This window comes from Sorex fumeus, unplaced genomic scaffold (assembly GCF_029834395.1).
Source record: "Sorex fumeus unplaced genomic scaffold, SorFum_2.1 ptg000037l, whole genome shotgun sequence".
In the NCBI taxonomy this organism is placed as follows: domain Eukaryota; kingdom Metazoa; phylum Chordata; class Mammalia; order Eulipotyphla; family Soricidae; genus Sorex; species Sorex fumeus.
Window position 1 is genome coordinate 7,085,789 of NW_026606094.1, and position 23,064 is coordinate 7,108,852.

The window sequence follows — 23,064 nt, forward strand, 5'->3', positions numbered from 1 at the left end:
TTGCATAACAAATAGAAAATATAAGACAGAAAAACCTCTGACTCAATTTATTTGGCAAGTTAATAAGCAGATTAAAACTCCAATGTTTATTAAACCAAAACTCAGTATCAATTTTCATTTATTTAGAGTCAGATTTGGCCCAACCCCTCCCATTCGAAAAAGGTCAACTGTTATTAGGGGCATTTGTTAATCAATTTCAAATATCAAAATGATATACATTTAACTGGGACTACTAAAATTTAATCTGAATAGGCTAAATATTAAGTATTATAACATAAAAGGATATCAATAGAGAGAGTGTGCATATATTTTGACAGCTTTTCCTTGGTTGCTGTTGAGGATGGCTCTTCTGATCAATGGGTAAGATTGATGGGATTTTAAGAAAAACTAGAGTCTATGTGATAGAGAGGAGTCTGTGAGGTTGTTTACTTGACTAGACGATTGTTGGTTGACGTTCTGTGGTGGTTTTTTTCGTGGTGCTTCTGGTTCCTGCAGCAGGAATTGCGTTGTGTTCTGGGCTTACAACGGCTGATATGCAAACGTCCTCTTTAATACATACCCTTATGTTTTTAACATTTTCTATGTTGTCATTCTTCTTACAAGTGACATTGGTAAAACAGGTGCAATCAAATTTGTCAGAAAACTTCTTTAGGTCTTCAACTGAGGGCTCCCCGTATACTGTGAACTTGTCACAATATGCAAACTTAATAAGAAAATTCCTTGGGTTCAGGTGAAGATAGTCATTCGAATTCCAGTTTTTCCGGGTACAGAGTCCTTTATCTTGGCAGAGTACATGGTGACACATTTTAGCTGCTAGAGTGACATTGATTAAGTAAGGACTCAGTGTCTGCCTCTCAAAATTTTGTAGATTCTTGCAAGCAACCTGTAATTTTTTTAGAAAATCCAGAATATTGATAGTAAGATAGTCCATATGTAAATTAATTTATCATTATAAGCAGTGTAAAAAAGCAACAATGAAAAAATAAGATTTATTAAGTTAGTAATTTATTCTTATTTACTGAAGAAGAAATAGTATTTCAAATGTAGTATTTAATTTTTTTTAACATTTCTATGTGAGTTTCACATGCTATTTTAGGCCATGCAATAATTGGTTGAAACTTACCTTATGCATGGTCTTCCTTCATATTTGATACATTTATGGGTATTAAGGAAGATTTAGTATGCCAGTTTGAGAGGGTTCTGTTGAGGATGTAGCTTTCATTCCACTTACTATCAAAGTCAAGTTAGGAATCTTTCATTCTTTTTGGAGAGGAAAGGTTCCTGGGTAGTGCTCAGGAGGGTTCCATGGGCTGCTCATAAATTTTTGCTAACCAGGATACTATATTTCAGTGAAAGAGCTTGAGAATGCAGTGCTGCTCAGATCCCTCAAAGTTCAGGCACGGCCAGGGCCTCACCAGGCAGTGCTCTGTGGGGACTGCATGTAAAGCCATTTGACATAATCCTTCTACTATCTCTTCATTCTATTCACATTTTATAAGTCTTCAATTTTTAACCAGATGATTTAAGCTAAATCAATTGAACAGATTATGCTTCCACTATACTATACATGAAGGATAAATATAGTACTGCCCCATACAATAAAAAGGTACCAGGTGCATAAAAGTATTAAGACCAGGACTGCATATTGCCATTAGCAATTAAGAAATAATAAATATAAGCATCAAATTTTGAGTCAAGTTTAAACAGCCTTAAAGTATACGACTTCTAAAATTACAACATGAAGCAATGTACTAAACTGAAAATACTTAGTATTAAAAACTATATAATTAAAGTTATTTATAAAGTTTATATTTAATTTAGAACTATACTTTGGGCAGAATGTGAATTATGAACAACTAAAATTTTTCAAACTGAAAACAGGACATTATAGTTATGGAACAATAATCTTAGATTTTAACTTTTGTTTCATTTACTTCAGCGGTGGGCTTTGGACACAGCTGAAAGTGGTCAGGTCTTACTCCTGGATCTCTACCCAATGTTTACCCCTGGCTGTATTCAGGGAAGCTTAGGGGATACCAGTATGAAACCCAGATGAGGTGCGTACAAGGCAAGTGCTCTATTCACTGTACTAGAGTTGTGACCCAAGATTGTTACTTTTATTTTGGATGATTAATGAACAGCCTCATGAAGCAAGCTAACAAGGTTCATCCATCAGACAACTAAAGTATGTGGTAGAGGGCAGCCCATAGATAAGTCAGGATACATCTTATCCGAATCTTTACAACCTATTCTTCTTACATTCACTGATATGATTTCACAAATGATAATCAAATAATAGCTTTATGAAACTATCCCTAATATGTTTCTTTGGAACCTGTGATTATGGTAAATTATAGACATGAATAATAGTAAAGACAGTGAGGTCATATTGTGTGGCTTCAGACTAATCACATGAGTGAAAAAGATGTAGAAACTTTTTGACTTGGAAACTATAAGTGAGATGCGTCAGGGATAAATACATTCTAAAATCAAAGGAATTGACTCAAACATTGCTGACTTTGAGAATAGAGGAAGTCTCATTTTGAAAAATGTAGGATTGTCTAGGTTACAGAAGCCAGTCAAATATCCGAGTCTTTATTTTTGTTACCAGAAGAAAGTAATTGAGTGAGTTGGATTCTTTGTAGAAAAAATAAAACCCTGATGATTATTTGATTTTCAGACCTTGAAATTTATCTTAAACTTCTTGCTTACAGAACTATAAGATATAATGATTTTTGGTTGCCTAAATCATTAAATTTGTTTAAAAACATTATGGACAAATGAGAAAAAGCCTTACTAATCCTTTAATAAAAGTAAAAAGTAAAGGCCCTCCCGTTGATCATTGATTTGCTCGAGCGGGCCCAGTAACGTCTCCATTGGAGACTTTGTTGTTACTGTGTCTGGCATATCGAATACTCTCGGTAGCTTGCCGGGGTCTCCGAGAGGGGCGGAGGAATCGAACTCAGGTCGGCCATGTTGGCTGCGTGCAAGGCAGACGCCCTACCCGCTGTGCTTTCGCTCCAGCCCAAGCTTTGAATTATGGCTAGAATAATATTGAACATCACATCACTAGTAGACAACCCAATGTAGTTTATATGTTCTCTTATATGACTGTCACTCATCCTTATACATGCTAATTATTTCTTAGCACGGCATTAGCATTTCTAGAAGCACTTACTGTTCTCTCAGCATAGAACACTTTGTCCTATATTATAACAAACTAGACACTACATTGTCATTGAGAGTCAATCTTCATAAGAATAACTTTCTCAGATACCATTGTTATATCTCACATATCTCCTAATGCTCTGCATATAACTTACAAATTGAGCATTTTCTTACATTAATATTCTTTCTACTACATTAACATAAATATAAATTTTATGAGTTTAATATTATTTTACGTTGAATTCCCCATACATAGGATATATGAGAATTTATATCCAGCAGAGGTGGCATTATAAATTTTCATAGAGATTATTAGCAACTATTGCCTGATCTGACTATTGTCTGTCATCTACAAGCTGTTCACTGGAGTCATCCTGAATAGGATTGGCAGAACACTAGATGAAGGACAACGATGCGAGCAAGATGGGTTCCGCAAAGGATTCATCACGATTGACCATATCCACATGATCACCAAGCCCATTGAGGTTTCTCAGGAGTTCAAGATGTTGCTCTGTCTAATGTTCTTTGATTTAAAGAAGTCCTTTGAATCTGTTGAGACTGAAGTAGTCATTGGGGCTCTAGCCAAACAGGGCGTTCAAACTCAATACATCAGGATCCTCCGTGAGCTGTATTATGGATTCACTACCAGGATCTCACCATTCTACAAAGAAGTGATCATCCATGTCAAGAGACGGGTTTGGCAGGGTGATAATATTTCATGGAAATTCTTTAGTGCCACCCTCAAGAACACCATGTGATGACGAATGGGAAGGAATGGGAGTGAAGATAGATGGTCGACAACTACAGCACCTCTGCTTTGCTGATGACATTGTTCCAATAACACCAAACATTAGCCAAGCAGGACAAATGCCTGCCATCTAATCTTAATTTCTCTTTAATAAGTCAAGTGTTCTTATTTTTTATTAAGGTCCAGAGGATAAATACTTCAGTTTTATAATTATATAGTTCTCAACATCAAACAACTTAGCAATGAAATATAAATGCATATAGTCATAGAGATCTAAGCAAACAAGCATGCTATGTTTCCCCCCCCAAAAAACTTTAAAACTATAATAAAAGACATACAAATTTTAATGTACATTGTAAAACATTTTATGAGATATTATGCTTTTGATCTTTTAATATTAAAAATAACTAAGACATGATTAGATTTACATAAAAGCTGTACAAAGAAAAATGTCAGCCAGAATTCACCCATGGCTACTGTTTGTTTATGTCTACAATATGTTACTGTTAATCAGTAATTAAATAACTGGTTTCCAAATAATAGTGAATGAATAAAAAAATTAAGCAAGTGCATAATAAATAACAATCGTTCTTTAAAGAGAAATATACAATGTAGCAGAAAAATAATCCTATATGCTGTCAATTAATTGAGAGGGTAATTTTACTTCTACTTCTTCAAAACTAGAGAATTTAAATTTCTATTTCTATTTAATGTCATTAATTTATCTTATTACTGATTTTGACTGATTACAACTAAAATGTTTCTCTCTTTTAAATAAATTCACAAAACAAGAATGCTTGATTCATTAAACATCTACTACTATGCGTCAAAGTGTAACATTTATTTCATTATTCAATATCACAATCTCAATGCATTAAATAATGAAAAGCTTCCATCTGTTTACTATCAATTCAACTTACCCTAGAGTGGGTTATATTGAAGCCTCCCCATATTACAATTCCAGCGGCCCCAAGAGCATAAGTTTCACCAATTGTACTCACAAGGTCAGTCTGGAAAATGAGATAGAAAGAGTTGACAGAAGACAGATGAAAATGCCATTTTAGGAAAGTAATACAATAAATAAGTGTGCTGAGCCAACAATCATTTTACTACCTTCCCATCACTTATTATCCTTTAACACATTTATCTGCTTCTAGCGTCAAGAAGGGAGCACTTAATAGTAAAATAAACTGTTATTACATTTTCTATACAACCTTTTAACCCCGATCACAGATGTAAGTAAATTTAAAAAAAAATTAGAGCATTATTTTGTACATGTGTACAGATATAAAATTATGTAAGCTTGTTCCCAAAAGCTATCAAAGGTGACATTTAGGATCCAAGAGATTGTAGTGTGGGTAAGGCTCTTGCCTTGCAGCAGGTCTACCAAGGTTCAATTCTTGAATCCCATATATTCCCCCAAATTGTCCAGAGTGATCCTTCAGTGCAGAGCCAGAATAATCTCTGAGCACTGGCATATATGGCTCAAAAAACAATAATATAACTGATAAATTTTAGGGCTGGATAGATAGCACAATGTGTAGGCCCCTATCTTCCACAGGGCAGTCACAATTTGATTCCTGGCACACCAAATAGTCTGCAATGCCCACTAGGAGTGATCACTGATCACGGAGCCATGAGCAAGTGATCCACAAAAAAAAAAAAAAACACTCTCTGTCCTCCCGTTGTTCATCAATTTGCTCGAGCGGGCCCATTAATGTCTCCATTGTGAGACTTCTTGTTTCTGTATTTGGCACATTGAATACTCTCTGTAGCTTGCCAGTTCTCCAAGAGGGGCAGAGGAATCGAACCGGCTCAGCTGGGCTGGCTGCATGCAAGGCAAACACCCTACCACAGTGCTATCACTCCAGCCCCCCCGCCAAAAAAAATCCCCTAATAACTTAAAAAATAAAGATGGATTTTGCTCTCTTAAAATGCAGTCAAAATCCACTAAATAGCACTGTGAAAACTTTTTGTAGTTATTTTACTTGATTTACTTACCTCAGTAAGATATTCTGTGGATCTATCACGAAAAACAGGATGCACGTATACAAAAACTGGAAGTGGTTTTTTACTATTGGATACTTTAGCAACTCTAAAGGCTTCATTAATACGATTACGAGCAAACAGTGCAGCCTTTGGACTTTGTCTTAAATCTGTAGTCAAGTAAATGTATGGATAAAGTGCAGTGCTTTCACTCCACAACCAGTTGAGCTCATTATTTCTTTGCTTTTCTGCTTCAGGGCAACTTCCAGTGTAGTTTTTATTGTTACGATAATTATTATTGTAGCAATTAGGAAAATGGAAAAAACCCCAATAATTTTTTGGTCGAAGACGCTTTCCTAATTGCAAAGTTGTTACCATGAATTCCCTTGCTGCCTGTTCAAATTCTATTTTTGCAGCAATGTCAGCTTCTTTATCTGCAAGGCCTGGTTTGCTTCTCTTAACCTTTTGAATTGATTTGACTCTGTAAACATATTTGTCAATCAAGTTTCTTATCCAGAGAGGATTCCAGATATCCCATGCAATTACAGCCAAGCCTAACTGATCTCTCGGTAAGTAAGAGACAATGTCTTTCTCAGCCTTTTGCAAATGCATTTTTAAATCTCCCGACTGAGGAATTCCTCCATATCTGTCCTGTCTTGTGACAGGGTCTAAGTGAGGATAGCGGCCGAGCATATCAACAGAAAAGAAGGTGATATTTTGATCTGTTTTATGAAATTCAGGGATTCCTATTAATGAATAGATGCTCAAATCCATAAAAATTTGATAGAGTCTCATACATTTGTCACTTGGAGCATTCCATGCTATAACATAAGTTGTATTTGAGAGCATAGGAGGTACTCTGTATTCCGCAGTCAGAAAAATTGGAAACAGAAAGAAAATAAACATTTCCTTGGATACTCCATTGAACACAACAAAGCTCCTAGAGAAGATATAATTGACCGATAGCACTTCCATGGTATAAGTAATGACTATTTAAAGTCACTTCTTCCTACAGTTGTTTTTTTTTTTCAAAAATTAATGTAAGCAATAAGCATAGAATGATGGTTTATATTTAAAAATTATTCTTCATGCATAATGTTTCAACTGTTTTGAAAGTTGCTCTTCTACAACAAAAAGCAAAAAAAAATATATTAAATACATAATTACACAGCATTTCTGTACCAAGATAGTAAATTTTTTCCATTATTAAAACGTAATGTGCCTAGAGTTTAAATAATTTTTGAATAAAGAATACTTAATCCTGGGACAAATACTCATGCATTTGAATGAAAAATTCTTTTTTAATACCAGTTCTATAGTAGCAAGCATTAGTCTCATCTCAAATCATTACTGAGCTTACAGAGATGTGTATATAGAAATTTGTATTTTAAATACCCAAGCTGTGAAGATTTGTTTACCAAGGAATGCCATAAAAGAATCCTTTTGAATTATAAAAAATTGTTGATACACCTATTCTGATTGTTATTTATGAAAGACCACTATAAAGCTATTTGTTTTGTCCTTAAAATGACTGCAGAATTGTAAATTTTTGAAGAATTGGGGGCACATAGAGGAGCACACAAAACCTTTAAAAGATATAAAGTCAAAAGTTTACTCAATTTTTGAATCAACCAAAATTTCCCCTTGACAGCATCCTGTAAGTGCTCTTAAGAATATTGCTCCATCATATCTAAATATAACGTTTTCTCATGTTTCAAGTTAGAAAAACATTTTACTTCTTTCCATCTTCTACTGAAAGAATGGATTCTGTCATAGCTTCATTAAAGAATATATAATTTTGGTCTCATAATCTATGTAAAGTAAGATTCAGTGTCACTCTGATTATCAGCATGTAGAGTAATTTTTGGAGATAATAGTCTAAGGATAAAATGTTAAGTTACATATTATTTAATTTTTGGTGTTTGCATAAACTATTTATAAGAAGACATATTAAAATGTTCTATGATTCTAGGATAAACCAAAACCTTTCTTACTAAGCTACTAGCATAAAGCAATTTAAGATATGATAATTTCACATTTCCCCAGGATCAAGTGTACTTACCTTGGAAACATCCACTCATTCCTAGTATTAGAAGGTACTATTCAAGAAATGGCTCCAGAACCCATACAATGCTGAGTTTCACCTGGGGCAACTTGGAGAGGGAGTAAAGGAGCCCAACATTCACCCCAAACAGATCCCAGCAGCTGAAAACCTCCAGAACCCAATCACTGCTATGCTCAAGACCAGTCTCCGCAGGGCTGGGAGGATCTCATGCATGGGTGAATCTGTTGAATATCTCAGATATGTGGATTTTATGACTGACAATCCCAAGCTCTCATGGGTTGTTATAGGTGAGCTTTCCCCATCTGCCTGTTCTTCTGGAAGCCTGGTAGTCATGCCCACAAACTAACTTTGGCACCATATAAGCTCATTAACGGCCATGATCCAGAGACACACAAATAAATCTTGGAAGAGATCAAAAAGCTGCAGAGATGCTTCTGTACCTGGTTGATCAGAACAACAAAGTCAACATCCATTTAAAAAGTTAACTCCAGCTCTATCACCCTATTAAAAATTTTAGAATTCCTTTAGCACATGGCCATGACTTCCCATACTATGCTTTATTGGTGTACCAGGAGTCCCACAGGACATTTAATGGGGTGTAAAATAATAGACAACTTATTTCAAACAAACTATATATATATATATATATATATATATATATTAGCATACAAGGCTTGGCATATTAGTAATCTCTTATACAGGGCTTAATGACTCCAGAGTAAGATAAAAAAAAAAAATCTTCACACAATTTCTTTTAAGGAAACATTTTGATCATTTTGACAGATTATTCACAACAAGCAATAGAAGATAAATTATTTAGGGTCAGAACTCACGTTTGCTTCTCCCGAAAGTGAGCATAAAATGAGGCCCCAATAACAATGCCACCGTATTCACGTATTCAGCACCAAGATGTTTTCATTCGGGACGCCCCAGAGGGGTGCGGGTGAGAGATCTCACAGCCACGAGGGACCCAGCCTTGGCAGCCGACCTCCATAACCCAACTGCCACCACACTCCAGGCAGCTTTCCACATGCTCGTGTCAAACCTCATGCATGAGTGAACATATTTCTTGACTTCGAGGCTGCTCTTGTGTCCGTGGGACACAGTGTAAGACACTCCCTACCCATTTTCATAATTACCACATAATATATGATGGAGTTCAGACAATATGCAACAAATCATAGAGGGAAATGTATATATGCATATATACAGATTTTAGACATATAGACTAACGCTCATATCACCCAAACAATAATAAGATGTTAGTAATATCCTATAGAATATCTTAATTGTTCCTGCCAAAATAGAACAATGTTCACACTGTTCTATTTTGAACACAAAATATGAACACAGTTTTGTAAGCATTTTAAGCAGTTCTTTATAAGAGCCAATACAAAATATACAAAATATATTCTTTGCTTTGTGTTTTGGGACAGGGCTTGGGTCTTGGAATGGAAACATCCTAAATTTGGTGGTGGGAAACTGTAATGGTGGTTGTATTGGTGTTTGAATATTAAATGTAATCAAATATTGTGAAGTAACTTATAAAATAAAAATTATTTTTTAATTATTTAGGTTCTACCATTGGGGCAGGCTTGGTTGGTGGTTGAGAAAATTTGAAATAATGATGGTGGGAAGGTGGAATGTTGATAGTATTAATGTTTAAATATGGAATCAAATATTACAAACAACTTTATAAAACTAAATTGAATTTAAAGAATAATAAAATAAGATACTACTCAAAATAAGAACCATTGAGAGAATGGAACGAGATCATCAGTTCTATTATAGTCCCCTTTTTAAAAGATTATGGATTATTTTTTCCTATTATTTTAGTTTTATATAACTATATTTTATTAAAATGCCTTGTGATATAGATACATACTTTACTGATTCAAAAGCAGAGTTATATGGACCGTACTAGCACCTGTGTGCAATATTAGGATTTGCCTTCACAAACACATATCTTGCCTCAGGGCTCTTCATAATCTACTATTTTAATCTAAGATGATATTTTTCTGTTATCTGAGTCAGTTTTAACTTCAAGAAATGCAATGGTAAACTATATGTATGATAATGTCATTCTTTTTGTCCAAAGTGAACTGAAAACATAAAACTAGAGTTAGACCAAGATATAGAAGATGTGGAGAGAGAACAAAGAGGGTAAGATGCATGTTTTACATGTTTTATAGACACTGGTTCAGCTCCAGACAACCATAGTTCCCTTATCACTGCTGGATGGAACCAAAAGGAACTTGTGTACAGCCAGATGTCACCGTGTGTGTCCTCAAGCACTGCAGGGGCAGTCCAGGGATTCTGTGACACTTCAGAGCAAGAGCAACACTGCATTCTTGGATTTTGACCTTGAATCACTTAGGACTATGGGACCCTGAGTACAACTTCTGAGCCCCTCCTTGTTTATCTGTCTGTCCTCCCTTTGTTCATTGATTTGCTCAAGCGGGCCCAGTAACGTCTCCATTGTGAGTCTCCTTGTTTCTGTGTTTGGCATATTGAATACTCTCAGTAGCTTGCCAGGATCTCTGAGAGGGGCGGAGGAATCAAACCTGGCTCGGCCAGGCTGGCTGTGCGCCCTACCCGCTGAGCATTTGCCTTGTGCACAGCTAGCCTGTCAGAGCCAGGGAGCACCAAATAAAGGGTGTTGGGAGGATCCTCCCAGGATGGGAGATGCATGCTGAAAGCAGACTATAGACCAAACATGATTGCCACTCAATGCCTCTTTTGCAAACCACAGCACCAAATAGGAGAGAGAGAACAAAAGGGAATGCCCTGCCACAGAGGCAGGGTGGGCTAGGGGGCGATGGGGGGTGGGAGGGATATTGGGGTCTTTGGCGGTGGAGAATGGGCACTGGTGGAGGGATGGGTACTTGATCATTATATAACTGAAACCCAAGCACAAAAAAATTGTAAGTCTACAACTGTAACTCAAGGTGCTTCACCAATAAAAAAAAAATAATAAAAGAAGAAAAAAACAAGATTTAGAATCTTCACCTTCCATGCTCACTTCATGAAACAAAAATTATTTGAAATTTTCAGGAGTTTTGTTCCGTAATCTCTAAAATTCATTAGCTTGTTTTTTCATTAATCAAAATTTACTATGCACACTTCAATCAGGAATCAAAAATAAAGAGCACTCAAGTCTCCATCCACCCTCACCCTTCATTTGTGTGTGTGGTGCTGATGTTCAAATCCAGGACTTTACACATGAAAGTCAAAATTTTTATAGAAATTTTCTAAAGGTGGAAATATCAAGATCCAATATGGGAGTATATCTATGAATTTAAATGCTAGCAATATTTAATCATTGTTAGAAACGGAAAAATTACAAGAAATGTCTGTCATAAGAGTTTGGAAATTGAAAGGTGTTATATAAGTGAAGTATATCAGAAAGATAAAGATTAATAATTGATGATCTTACTCGTGTGCAATAAATAAAACAAAGTAAGAGGTTAGATAATTTCCAGAGTAAGTCTGAGATAAATTCAATAGAACTGTGATTGATTTAAGGGTCTGGGTGAAGTCCCAGGCTTGGGGTTGTGGGAGTGGAGAAAGTTAAATCATTCTGGTTGTGGGCCTGGTGTAGCATGACTGCACATGATCACGTTCACGATCACGACCATCCTGTTATTCGTCAATTGCCTCAAGCAGGCCCCAGCAATGTCACCTTCGTCCTAGCCCTGAGATTTTTTTAAAAGTGCCATATTCAAGGCTCTTTCAGAGTTAGGAGAATGAGACCCTTCATTGTTACTGGTTTTTGGCATATTGGGTACGCCACGGGAAGTTTGCCAGACTCTGCTGTGTGGGCAGGTTACATTCGGTAGCTTGCCAGTTTGTCCAAAGTAGGAATGAGATAAGATGTCGCGCAGCCGCAAATGCGGCTGTGCGCTTTGGGAGCTGGGTTTTATAGTCTCTGAGTCTTGGCCATTGATGGGATTACACAGTGCCAGGGGGCCAGTTGGTGGGTGTGACCCCCGCCTACTTGGAGGATCTGGGTGGAGGATGCTCAGCCTCGATCCGAGTAGGTTTGGAGATCTCAGCCCCGGGACCCGAGTGACTGCACACATGAAACAAAAGTATTTATTCTATTGTTACAAAAATTTCAAGAGTAATAAAAATGTGCACCAAATACCAATATTACTATTATTTGTACCAGTACTAGATATAGCACTGTAGCACTGTCCTCCTTTGTCAATAGATATGCTCAAGCCGGCACCAGTAATGTCTCCATTGTGAGACTTTTTGTTACTTTATTTGGCATATTGAATACACCACAGAGAGCTTACCAGTCTCTGTCGTGCGGGTGGGATACTCTGATAGCTTTTCCGGCTCTCCAACAGGCACGAAGGAATCAAATTCAGGACGTCCGCATGCAAGACAAATGCCCTACCCGCTCTGCTATCACTCCAGTTGTCTCTACTCGATATAAATATATAAATTCCAGGATTGTATGGATAAATTATCGTATGATTCTACAAGCTTTTTGAGTTTTAAGGAGCCACGTATGTATATCTGCCATAGAGTTTTATGTCATATGGTTCATTGGGGATGGAGTGATAGCACAGTGCATAGGGCGTCTGTCTTGCATGCAGCCAATATGGCTGAACCGAGTTCGAGTGGTCCACCCCTCTCGGAGAGCCAGGCAAGCTACCGAGAGTATCTTGTCCTCGCGGGAAAGCCTGGCAAACTACCTGTGAGGTATTCGATGTGCCAAAGACAGTAACAAATCTCACAATGTTACTGAGCCCACTCGAGCAAATCGATGAACAATGGAAGGACAGTGACATTGACATGGTTCATTGATTTTTTTCCCAAACAATAAGAATAACAGCTGTGGCTTAGATTCCATCTTAATTACCCATATCCCCTTGCTTTTTTATTTCTAATAAAAAAAAGTTACTCCTCTTTCATTTAAGATTTTTTGGGGGGAAATTATACCTGGTAATGCACAGGAGTTACTCTGCACTCAAGAATCTCTCCTGGCAGGGTTCGGAGAACCATATGGGATGCTGGGAATCGAATCCAGGTTGGCAGAGGCAAGACAAATGCCCTATCCACTGTGGAATCGCTTCAGCCCCTTATTTAAGTTTTTTATTTTTAAGTTTTGAAAAATAGTTACATCGTAAGATTGAAAATAATTTAAGATCTTTGAATAATATAAAAAGAATAAATATTGACTCATTCTGAATTTAGGTAAAAAATAAGGAATAGAAACAGAAAATTGTTGAATATGAGGCTTCACTTATATCATGAAGTCCTATCATTTCAAAATTGATCACCAACAAAACCAGATAGCAGAAGACCTAAATTTATCTAGGAACATGGCAGGAATCTCAAATCAGCCTCTTTAGCATATTGGTTGAATTGAAGATATTTGAACAACAACAAATGCAGAAAGAACACTTTGTGCTTCTTTTCCTGTCTATGGTGGGAGAGACTTCCCATATAAAAAGGTGCACTCATCCTGCCAGGAAAGGAAGATCATCTAATTACCAGAGATTAGGAATTGATGGCAGGGTGGATCAGAACAAATTCAACTACTCAGATAGCCCTCCTCTTTTCATTTATTTCTGTGTGTTTGTGGGCTACATACTGCTATGTTCAGGGCTTACTTCTGACTCCGTGCTGAGGGATCCCTCTTGGTAGGTTCAGGTGAAAATATAGGGTGCTGGGAACTGAAACCAGAGCCTTCCTGTGCAAGGCAAATACCTACTTGCTGTACTCTCATTCCACCCTCTCCAATAGTATTCTTACTGTTTCTGGTCTATTTTGTTCGATGAATTATCCCCAGAAGTTTCAGCTTTGCTTTGTAACACTACTATAGTAGTGTTTCTTTAATATATATATATATATATATATATATATATATTCGTAATTCAAACTGATTCTTTGTGTCTTGTTTGTTTCCTGAAGCTTTATTCATATGTGTGTGTGTGTGTGTGTAAACATATATATCACTGTATCACTGTCATCCCATTGATCTTCAATTTACTCAAGTGGGCGCCAGTAATATCTCTATTCATCCCAGCCCTGAGATTTTAGCAGCCTCTTCTTACTCTTCTTTTCCCAATGGTTGAAGGCCCTTTCAGGGTCAGGGGAATTAGATCTATTGTCGATATTGTACTTGGCATATCAAATATACCACAGGGAGCTTGCCAGGCTCTGCCCGTGAAGGTGGAATACTCGCGTAGCTTGCCAGGCTCTCCGAGAGGCATAATGGGTAGGAAGTGTCTTATAATGTGTTGTGCGGTCCAGAAAGTGGACTGGAGCATGGCAGCGGTTGGGAAGTGGAGGTCAGCTGTTGGGGCTGTATCCCTAGGAGTGGGGAAGGCTCTCACCCACCCCAAAACCTGGCGTAAAATCTGGGGCCTAGCCGGAAAAGAAAACATATACCTATAAATATGTTTTTACACACACATACATATATATATTTGTGTATATATACATATATATTATTTAAGTTACTCTGTTTCTCTTTTATGAATTCCTAACCCTCAACATATACAGGCGCTAGGGAAGATTCTTTTGGCTTTTTCTTGAAATATGATTAATACCAAGCATAAAAAAGGAAGGAAAACATAAAATCATTTAAATATTCATAGACCTGCTAATATTTACTATTTGCTAGAAAATATTTTTAATCTATATGAACTATTAAATAATCATTTTGGTGGAAATTAAATACTAGTCAATTCAAATCTCAGATGAGTCAGGTATGAAGTTGGAACTATGGTGTTACAATACATTCAACCCTACACAGGTAACTCTCTGAGGAAATCTACCTGAGAAAGACTTCATCGATCATGACTGTATCTGCAGAACAGATTCAAGCGTAAGTGGGCGCTTCATTCACTGGGTTGCCCATTTTCTTTGTCAAGGTGTACACTAAGAAAAGAACTATTCAAGAGCTTTCTACAAACTGTCCTCTCTTAGCCTAGCTTAACCAAAATTGTACTTACTTGCCAAATATACTTAGTTGTATACTTAATTCATTCAAATAAATGGGATAATTGGACAGGATACAGAAATAGGGATTTTCAAGAACAGATGACTGGTTAAAGAAACTTTGGTACATCTACACAATGGAATACTATGCAGCTGTTAGAAAAGATGAAGTCATAAAATTTGCATATAAGTGGATCAACATGAAAAGTATCATGTTAAGTGAAGTGAATGAGAAAGAGAGGGACAGACATAGAACAATTGCACTCATTTGTGCAATATAAAGTATGGGAGACAAACACCTAAGGGGGGAGAGGGCTCAGGGAATGGGGGGGATGAGATGAGAGGGATACTGGTGATGAAGAACGGGCACTGATGGAGGGATGGGCACTCGATCATTGTGTGACTGAAATGGAAGCACAAAAATTTGTAAGTCTGTGACTGTACCCCACGGTGATCCATTAAAAAGTAAATTAAAAAACCTTGCATATTACCCTTAAAAAAAGAGAAAATATAGGGCTTTTTTTAAAATGGCAAACAAATGAATATGTAAGCTATACATATATATTTTTTTCATTGTAAAATAGCCTTGGCCAATGAGTTTATTTTGCTTCTATTTCACAGAAGAATAGTGCTCACTATCAAAGACGCTTTGATAGTTTTTAACAAAAGAAGAGTGCTTACTAAAAATCAAAAGTTATCAAGAGGATTTTTTGTACTAAATTTAAACCAACTGACTTTCACTATCAGTATGTTTGTTACATGCACAAGATAGGAGTAATCACGAATACTCATTATAGGATTGTTATAAAAATAAACTATATAAGATTAAGCTGCCCAGTGACTCTATAACATATGACTAAATATGTGACTTATGTTAACCTGAAGAAAATTAATTTATAGCATGAAATTTTAAATAACATTTCAATTATTAGTAATTATAATGTTCTTTTCCCCTGCATACATTAATAAAGACCAAGACACATTTACCCTTGTAGATGAGACGAGCAGGCTGTTTCTTCATCCCGTCACTAAGAACAGAAGAAACCAAGAGTGCCCTAAAATAGTTGCCTGAAAGAAGAGCAACAGGAAGTTAGTGTTTGGGTGAAAGCCAAAGAATCTGGTCAGGTGATGACAAAATAGAAATGTCTCTGAGACTCACCAACTGGGAAAACACACAACAAATCAAGGTACTCCCAGGAATATTTAAGATGAAAAGATTGTTCTATCTTACCTAACTTTTAAAGTACTTAGAGGATATTTATATGAGTTTAGGAATGAAGCAATATGAGTTTTGGAGATTTGGTGATCATCTGCACGAAGTTTGCTCTTTTTAAAATCAAATTATAAGGCTTTAAAATAAAATAATTTTAAGGGACATGCTCAGTGGTCAGCATAATTGTATAACAACACCTTTCAAATTTTGCGTGGACTTATCAATCTCTTTAAAGAAAAGTTTGGAATACACTGCCCATATGTAAATAATGATGATATTCAATTGCATATAATTTCTTTGCTCTCATATTTTAGAAGGCAAAACAAAAGTTTTATTTTTGAGAAGGAGAAAGGGATGCATTCCAAATAGGATTTCGCACCAAAGTTACAGTCAAAACTACTTTGTCCAGTGATGTTTGAGATCAAACTCAAAGCCTCACAATTATGTTCTCGTAGTAGAGCCAACAGTACCAGTAACAATCTTAAACATCCTAGTTCTAAGGAACATATATTGATTGCTCAAAATTATTTAATCAAAGGTGTTTGATTTTAAATGATAATAAGTATGAGAAGTCTTATATTTAATTAAATAAGTGTTTACAAGTATAGGGGCAGAGCAAAAGTTTCCCTTATACCATTAGATACTGCTCTGGCTAGTCAAACAAATTCACATAACACAGAATAGTAGGTGCCAAAGAATAAATTTTATTGCTTATACATGTAGAATGTAAATGGAATAATTTATGGAGGAAATCAAAGGGGCTACGGTGGTTTTTTATTGAATTAGCAAATGGAGAAGTATGTGTAAAAAGTGAGAGAGGTGACTTACTTAACTGATAAGGATAAGGTAATTCATAAGGTTCAGATGTTCTGCAACTAGTTTGATACATTACCATAAAATATAGATTTTTCTTCTGAATTTATTTATTTCTGTAGAAAATAGGAAATTATATGACCAATCTTTACCCTCTGAGCTAATTAAAAATGACTTTTGGAGTTTCTAACCACAATTAGCCTTATTTTATCAGGCTACAATTGAACTTGTTGATAAAGTGCTTGATATGAATATTTTGAAAATTCTAGAAAGAAGTCAATCCTTACAGAAAGTAAGTTTAGCAAAACCTCAAAAAAAAAATCAAGTAATAAGCAACTGTTTGGGAGATCATCTTAGTAAGTTTTAGTATAATGAAAATCCAGATCATGACATTCAATTGGCATTGAAAAACTCTGGAGTAACGATTATTATCCTCACTTTCTAGTTGTGAAAATACACTTCAGAAAACTTATAAAAAAAGGATTGTCCACTGACCCTAAGCTAGCGTGCTCTATTAGAGCTTAGCAGATGCATTCACTTTATAAAATGCAGACTCGTGAAGGGTCCCTATAGTTCAGGTGAAAATAAGAATGGAATAGAGGATATTTTGTGAAAAGAAAAAAATGTCAGCTTTACTTTTATTATAAAATATAGGTGCTGGATTTATTTTTATTTGTATTATTAATCTCATACAATTCATTTAGGATCAAGATCCCAGAGATGGGGAGCATAAGATCAGTCTAAATATCTTAGAAAGTCTGATGGTTTCAAAATTCCTGGAAAAATATTTCTTTAAAAAATCCTCAACTTATTTCAAAATATTTTCAACCAAGCTGTAACCCCAAATGAACATTTTTGAAGACTTATCAAAAGAGGTAATGAGCTGAAAAGAGGACATTTTGTATTGGTGAAGGAGCATAAAATTCAGTTGTGTGCTATTAGTAATAAATATAGAATACACAGTGTTATATATCTGTATTAACTTAAAAATAGCTTTGGGTTTTAATTCCATTAGCAATTCAGACTATTTCTGTAGACAACTAAGCTTTACTAAGAAAATGGACTTAATCCACTTGTGAATTATGTACCAGATATATAAAGCACTTCTCATACAGCTAATCAAGGTTTTCTTTAGTTTTTTTTCTAGTTATCCTAACACCTTAAGTGAAAAAAATAAATGAATTCTTTCCTATCTTAAAGTAAGATACCCATGAATTCTTACCTACCTTAAACTCATGAGGGGAAGAGAAAATAGTGGAATGATACTGGAAGGTCATTAACTCTAGACATGACATAAAGAAGAAGCATGCAGGTACCAAACAATAACATGTGAGCTATTGTGAACTATTTTATCTCAATACATATAGGAAAATAAAGATTTTTACCACTAGAATTTATATTCTAAAATGAAATAATATTCTTCATTAGTGTATACAGTTATTGGTTTATGATAATAAATACATGAAAAAATAATGCAGTACAAATTATTTTAATAAAATATCAAAAAGCGCTTTTCCTCTTCGTCTCCCAAGCTGTGCTGATCTTCTTCGCCACCCAGGTCACTTTATCCACCTGTACTCGAACACGAGACTTGGATTTCTCCCTGCAAGCCCCCCGGTATCCTCTTGGATGCTGGGAGAAAAGCAGCTTTGAGCCTCTGCCTCTTCTTCTCCCAAGCTGTGCTGATCTTCTCCACCACCCAGTCTTTACACCCACAAATACACCAGGTTTCCGTGAGGGAGTGGCCTTTTCAGAAGTGGGCGGGGCTTCTTCGGAAGGGGCCGTGGCCTGCTTTTCAGCTGGCCAAGGCTCAGGAAATTTACCCATACCAAGAAATATAGTCCCCATACCTACACACCAACATGAAGAAATAACGCAAATCCTCACCACATGGGGAGGCCAATGAAGAGAATCCAGAAGTACTGTAGATACTGTTCACCTAAGGGACCTCTATGACAAAGAATCCATATGAAGTCATGAAGATGTTCAATCAACTCAATGAAATAGTCAGACATTTATCCAGCAACATGGCAGAAAAAAATAAACAAATTACGGGAAGAAATGAGAGCAGCAATGTCACGAATAAAAGATTCCGAAGAAGAAATGAAAACCTCAGTCTCTGCCCTCAACAGTAGAATGACTGCAGCTGAAAAGAGAATTAGTGAGCTGGAAGATCAGCTGTAATCAGCCAACATGCAACAACAAGCACTGGCAAGAGACCTCAAAATAGCTCTACTGAGAATCAGAGTCCTAGGAGATGATTCCAAGAGGAACAACATTAGAATCATTGAACTACCCAGAAGTTCAGAGAAACAATCCCATTGAAAAAAACACGGTTAAACAAATCACTGCTGAAAAATTCCCAGAGCTAGACAATGCAGCCATTCAGGTTCAAGGAGCCCAAAGGGTGCCAGCTAAAAGAGACCCTAACAAAAACACTCTAAGACATTTCATAGTTAGAATGATTGATGCTGCCGATAGAGATACAATACTGCAAGCAGCAAGAGCAAAGAAGGAAATCACATACAAAGGAGTACCTCTCAGATTCACAGCAGATAGCAGAAGAAACCTTCCAAGCCCGAAGGCAATGGCGGGATATAGTGAAAAAACTCACTGAAATGAATGCTTCACCAAGAATACTTGGCTAAACTCTCACTCAAAATCGAAAGAACGATACACTCATTTCTAGACAAACAGCAGCTCATGAACTTCATAGACTCAAAACCAAACCTAAAAAAAGGGCTAAAGGGGCTAGTATAAGACAAGACAAACCCTAAAAGCATAACACACCCTTACAGAAAGATGACACAAAGCCCCATAACAATAATCTCTCTCAACGTCAACGGTCTAAATTCACCAATTAAGAGACACAGAGTTGCAAAATGCATTCATAGACAGAACCCAACATTCTGCTGCCTACAAGAAACTCATCTCAACAGTCAGAGCAAACACAGATTCAAAGTGAAAGGATGGAAAACAATCCTGAACGTAAACAGCTCCCTCACAAAAGCTGGGGTGATCGTAATAGTATCTGACAACATTAATTTCACGTTGAAAAAGATTAGAAGGGACAGTGAAGACTAGTTTCTCTTCATCAAGAGATACGTACAACAGGAAGAAATCACACTCTTAAATGAATATGCACCTAATGAGAGAACAGCTAAATACTTAAAACAACTGCTAACAGATTTTAAGGAGGACATTGCTAGCAACACTATAGTACCTGGAGACTTCAACATCTCCTTATCACCTCTGGATAGATCAACAAGAACAAAACTCAGCAAAGAAACAACAGCATTGAAAGAAGAAATAGAAGAGAAAGGGCTTATAGACCTATACAGAGATTACACCCCAAAAAGAAAGAATACACATTCTTCTCGAGTGCACATGGAACATTTTCCGAAACAGACCATGTGCTAGTCCACAAAACATATCTCAATAGAATCAGGAAGATAGAAATAGTATAAGCCATCTTTTCAGACCATGATGTACTGAGAAAGAAGTAAACCACACATAGACACAGAGAACCAAATAAAACACCTGGAAATTAAACAACTCAATGCTGAACAACGAGTGGATCTTTGAAAGAAATGAGAATGAAGACACACGATACCAGAATTTATGGGATGCTGCTAAAGCCCTATTGGGGGAAATTTATAGCTCAGCAAGCATATCTCAGGATGGAAGAAAGGATGGACATAAAAACTTGACTTCACAGCTCAAGATTTTAGAAAAGGATCAACAGAAGGAGCCCAAACCAGGCAGTAGGAAAGAATTAATAAAACTTAGAGCAGAAATAAATGACATGGAAACCAAAGAAACAACCCAAAAGATCAATGAAACCAAGAGCTGGTTCTACGAGAAAATAAATAAGATAGATAAACCACTAGCAACACTCACAAAGAAACAGAGAGAGAGAACCCTAATAAATCAAATCAGAACTAAGAATGGGGATATCACAACAGAAACCAAAGAAATTCATAGAACCATCAGAAAGTACTTTGAAAGTCTGTATGCCACGAAACAAGAGAACCTAGAAGAAATGGATAAATTCCTGAATTCCTATAGTCTCCCAAAGCTGAATCAAGAAGACATAGAGTACCTGAATAGACCTATTAACATCAAGGAAATAGAAACTGTAATCAAAAGTCTTCCCCACCCCCCCCCAAAAAAAAAAGCCCAGGTCCAGATGGATTCACTAGTGAATTTTTCCAAACATTTAAAGAGTAACTATTGGTAGTTCTTCTTAAGCTTTTACAGGAAATTGAAAAAACAGAAATTCTCCCAAACAGTTTCTATGAAGCCCATATCTCTCTAACACCAAAAGGAAACAAAGAAACCACAAGAAAAAAAATACAGACTCATATCCCAGATGAACACGGATGCGAAGATTCTAAACAAAATACTAGCAAATAGAATTCAACAACTCATCAAAAAGATCATACATCATGACCAAGTGGGATTCATCCCGGGAAGGCAAGGATGGTTTAACATTCGGAAATCAATCCACATAATCCATCATACAAACAAGAGAAAAGATAAAAATCATATGATCATATCAATTGAGGCAGAGAAAGCATTTGACAAGATCCTTCACTTAATCACTTAATCACTTAACTTCCCGTTAGTCGTCGATTTGCTCGAGCAGGCGCCAGTAACGTCTCCATTTGTCCCTGTCGTGTGCTAGTGTAGCCCAATGGCATCTCTTCGCTCTGGGAACATGGAGGGCCTCAAACCGATCGTTCATGATCTTGACAAAGAAGTCTGACCATCTGGTAGGTGGGCGGCCACGCGGTCTTTTGACATCCTGTGGAATCCAATCAGTAACAGCTCTAGTCCAACGGTCGTCTTTAAATCTCATTACGTGACCAGCCCATCTGATTTTCGACACCTTGGCATATGAGACAGCGTCCCTGATCCTTGATCGTCGACGGATGTCAGAACTCCGGATTCGTTCTCTCATTTGAGTGAAACGTGATATTCCAAGCATAGCTCTTTCTATTCTTCTTTGGGAGATCTGAATGGCGTTCTCATCTTGTTTGCGTAGGGCCCAGGTCTCTGAGGCATATGTTAATGCAGGAAGAACAGTGCAATCAAAGAGATGTGCCCGGAGCTGGAGGTTCTTCGTCCTCTTAGCTATTTCTTCGACGTTCTTGAAGGCGTAGCAAGCCGCTCTCTTCCTCCTGCGCAGCTTGGGTGCCAGGTTATTTCTCATGTTGACCTCTCGACCTAGGTACACATAGCTGTTGCATTCGGAGATGGTCGTTCCATTGAGAGCGAATGGGGCGTCAGGAACAAGGCTGTTTCTCATAAACATTGTCTTCCTAAGATTCAGCTGTAGTCCTACCTTTCCACACTCATGGTCAAAGTCAGCCAGCATTTGTGCCGCTTGGCTGATGTTTGGTGTTATTAAAACAATGTCATCAGCAAAGCGGAGGTGGTGTAGTTGCCCACCATCTATCTTCACTCCCATTCCTTCCCATTCCAGTCGTCGCATGATGTTCTCGAGGGTGGCACTGAAGAGTTTCGGTGAAATGGTATCACCCTGCCGCACCCCTCTCTTGACATCAACGATCACTTCTTTGTAGAATGGTGAGATCCTGGTAGTGAATCCGCAATACAGCTCACGGAGGATCCTGATGTATTGGGCTTGAATGCCCTGATTGGCTAGGGCTTCAATGACCGCTTCCGTCTCAACAGAATCAAAGGCCTTCTTTAAATCAATGAACGTTAAGCAGAGCGGCATCTTGAACTCCCGAGAAACCTCAATGAGCTTGGTTACCGTGTGGATATGGTCGATGGTGCTGAATCCTTTGCAGAACCCTGCTTGCTCGCATGATTGTCCTTCATCTAGTGTTCTGCCAATCCTATTCAGGATGACTCGAGTGAACAGCTTGTAGATGACAGACAATAGGCAGATCGGGCGATAGTTGCCAATGTCATGGATGTCTCCCTTCTTGAACAGTAGTACGGTCCTGCTGGTTTTCCATTGGGACGGAACCTTGCATTCAGACAGGTAGCGAGTGAAGAGCCGAGCCAGTGTATTGATGAGTACTGATGGCAGGTTCTTCAGGTGTTCAGGTCTGACCTTGTCTGGGCCGGGTGCTGTTT

The 23,064-nt window shown here is 37.1% G+C and overlaps 1 protein-coding gene across 1 annotated transcript; it reads right to left on the reverse strand.

Moving 5' to 3' along the window:
* Positions 1–433: 433 nt before the first annotated feature.
* On the reverse strand, positions 434–6,877 carry LOC130027619 (hyaluronidase PH-20-like). Its single transcript, XM_056118468.1, has 3 exons — positions 5,918–6,877; positions 4,837–4,926; positions 434–883 (listed from the first exon to the last, which is right to left on the reverse strand). Exons 1-3 carry the CDS (start codon positions 6,875–6,877, stop codon positions 434–436), a joined length of 1,500 nt encoding a protein of 499 aa, XP_055974443.1.
* Positions 6,878–23,064: the final 16,187 nt, after the last annotated feature.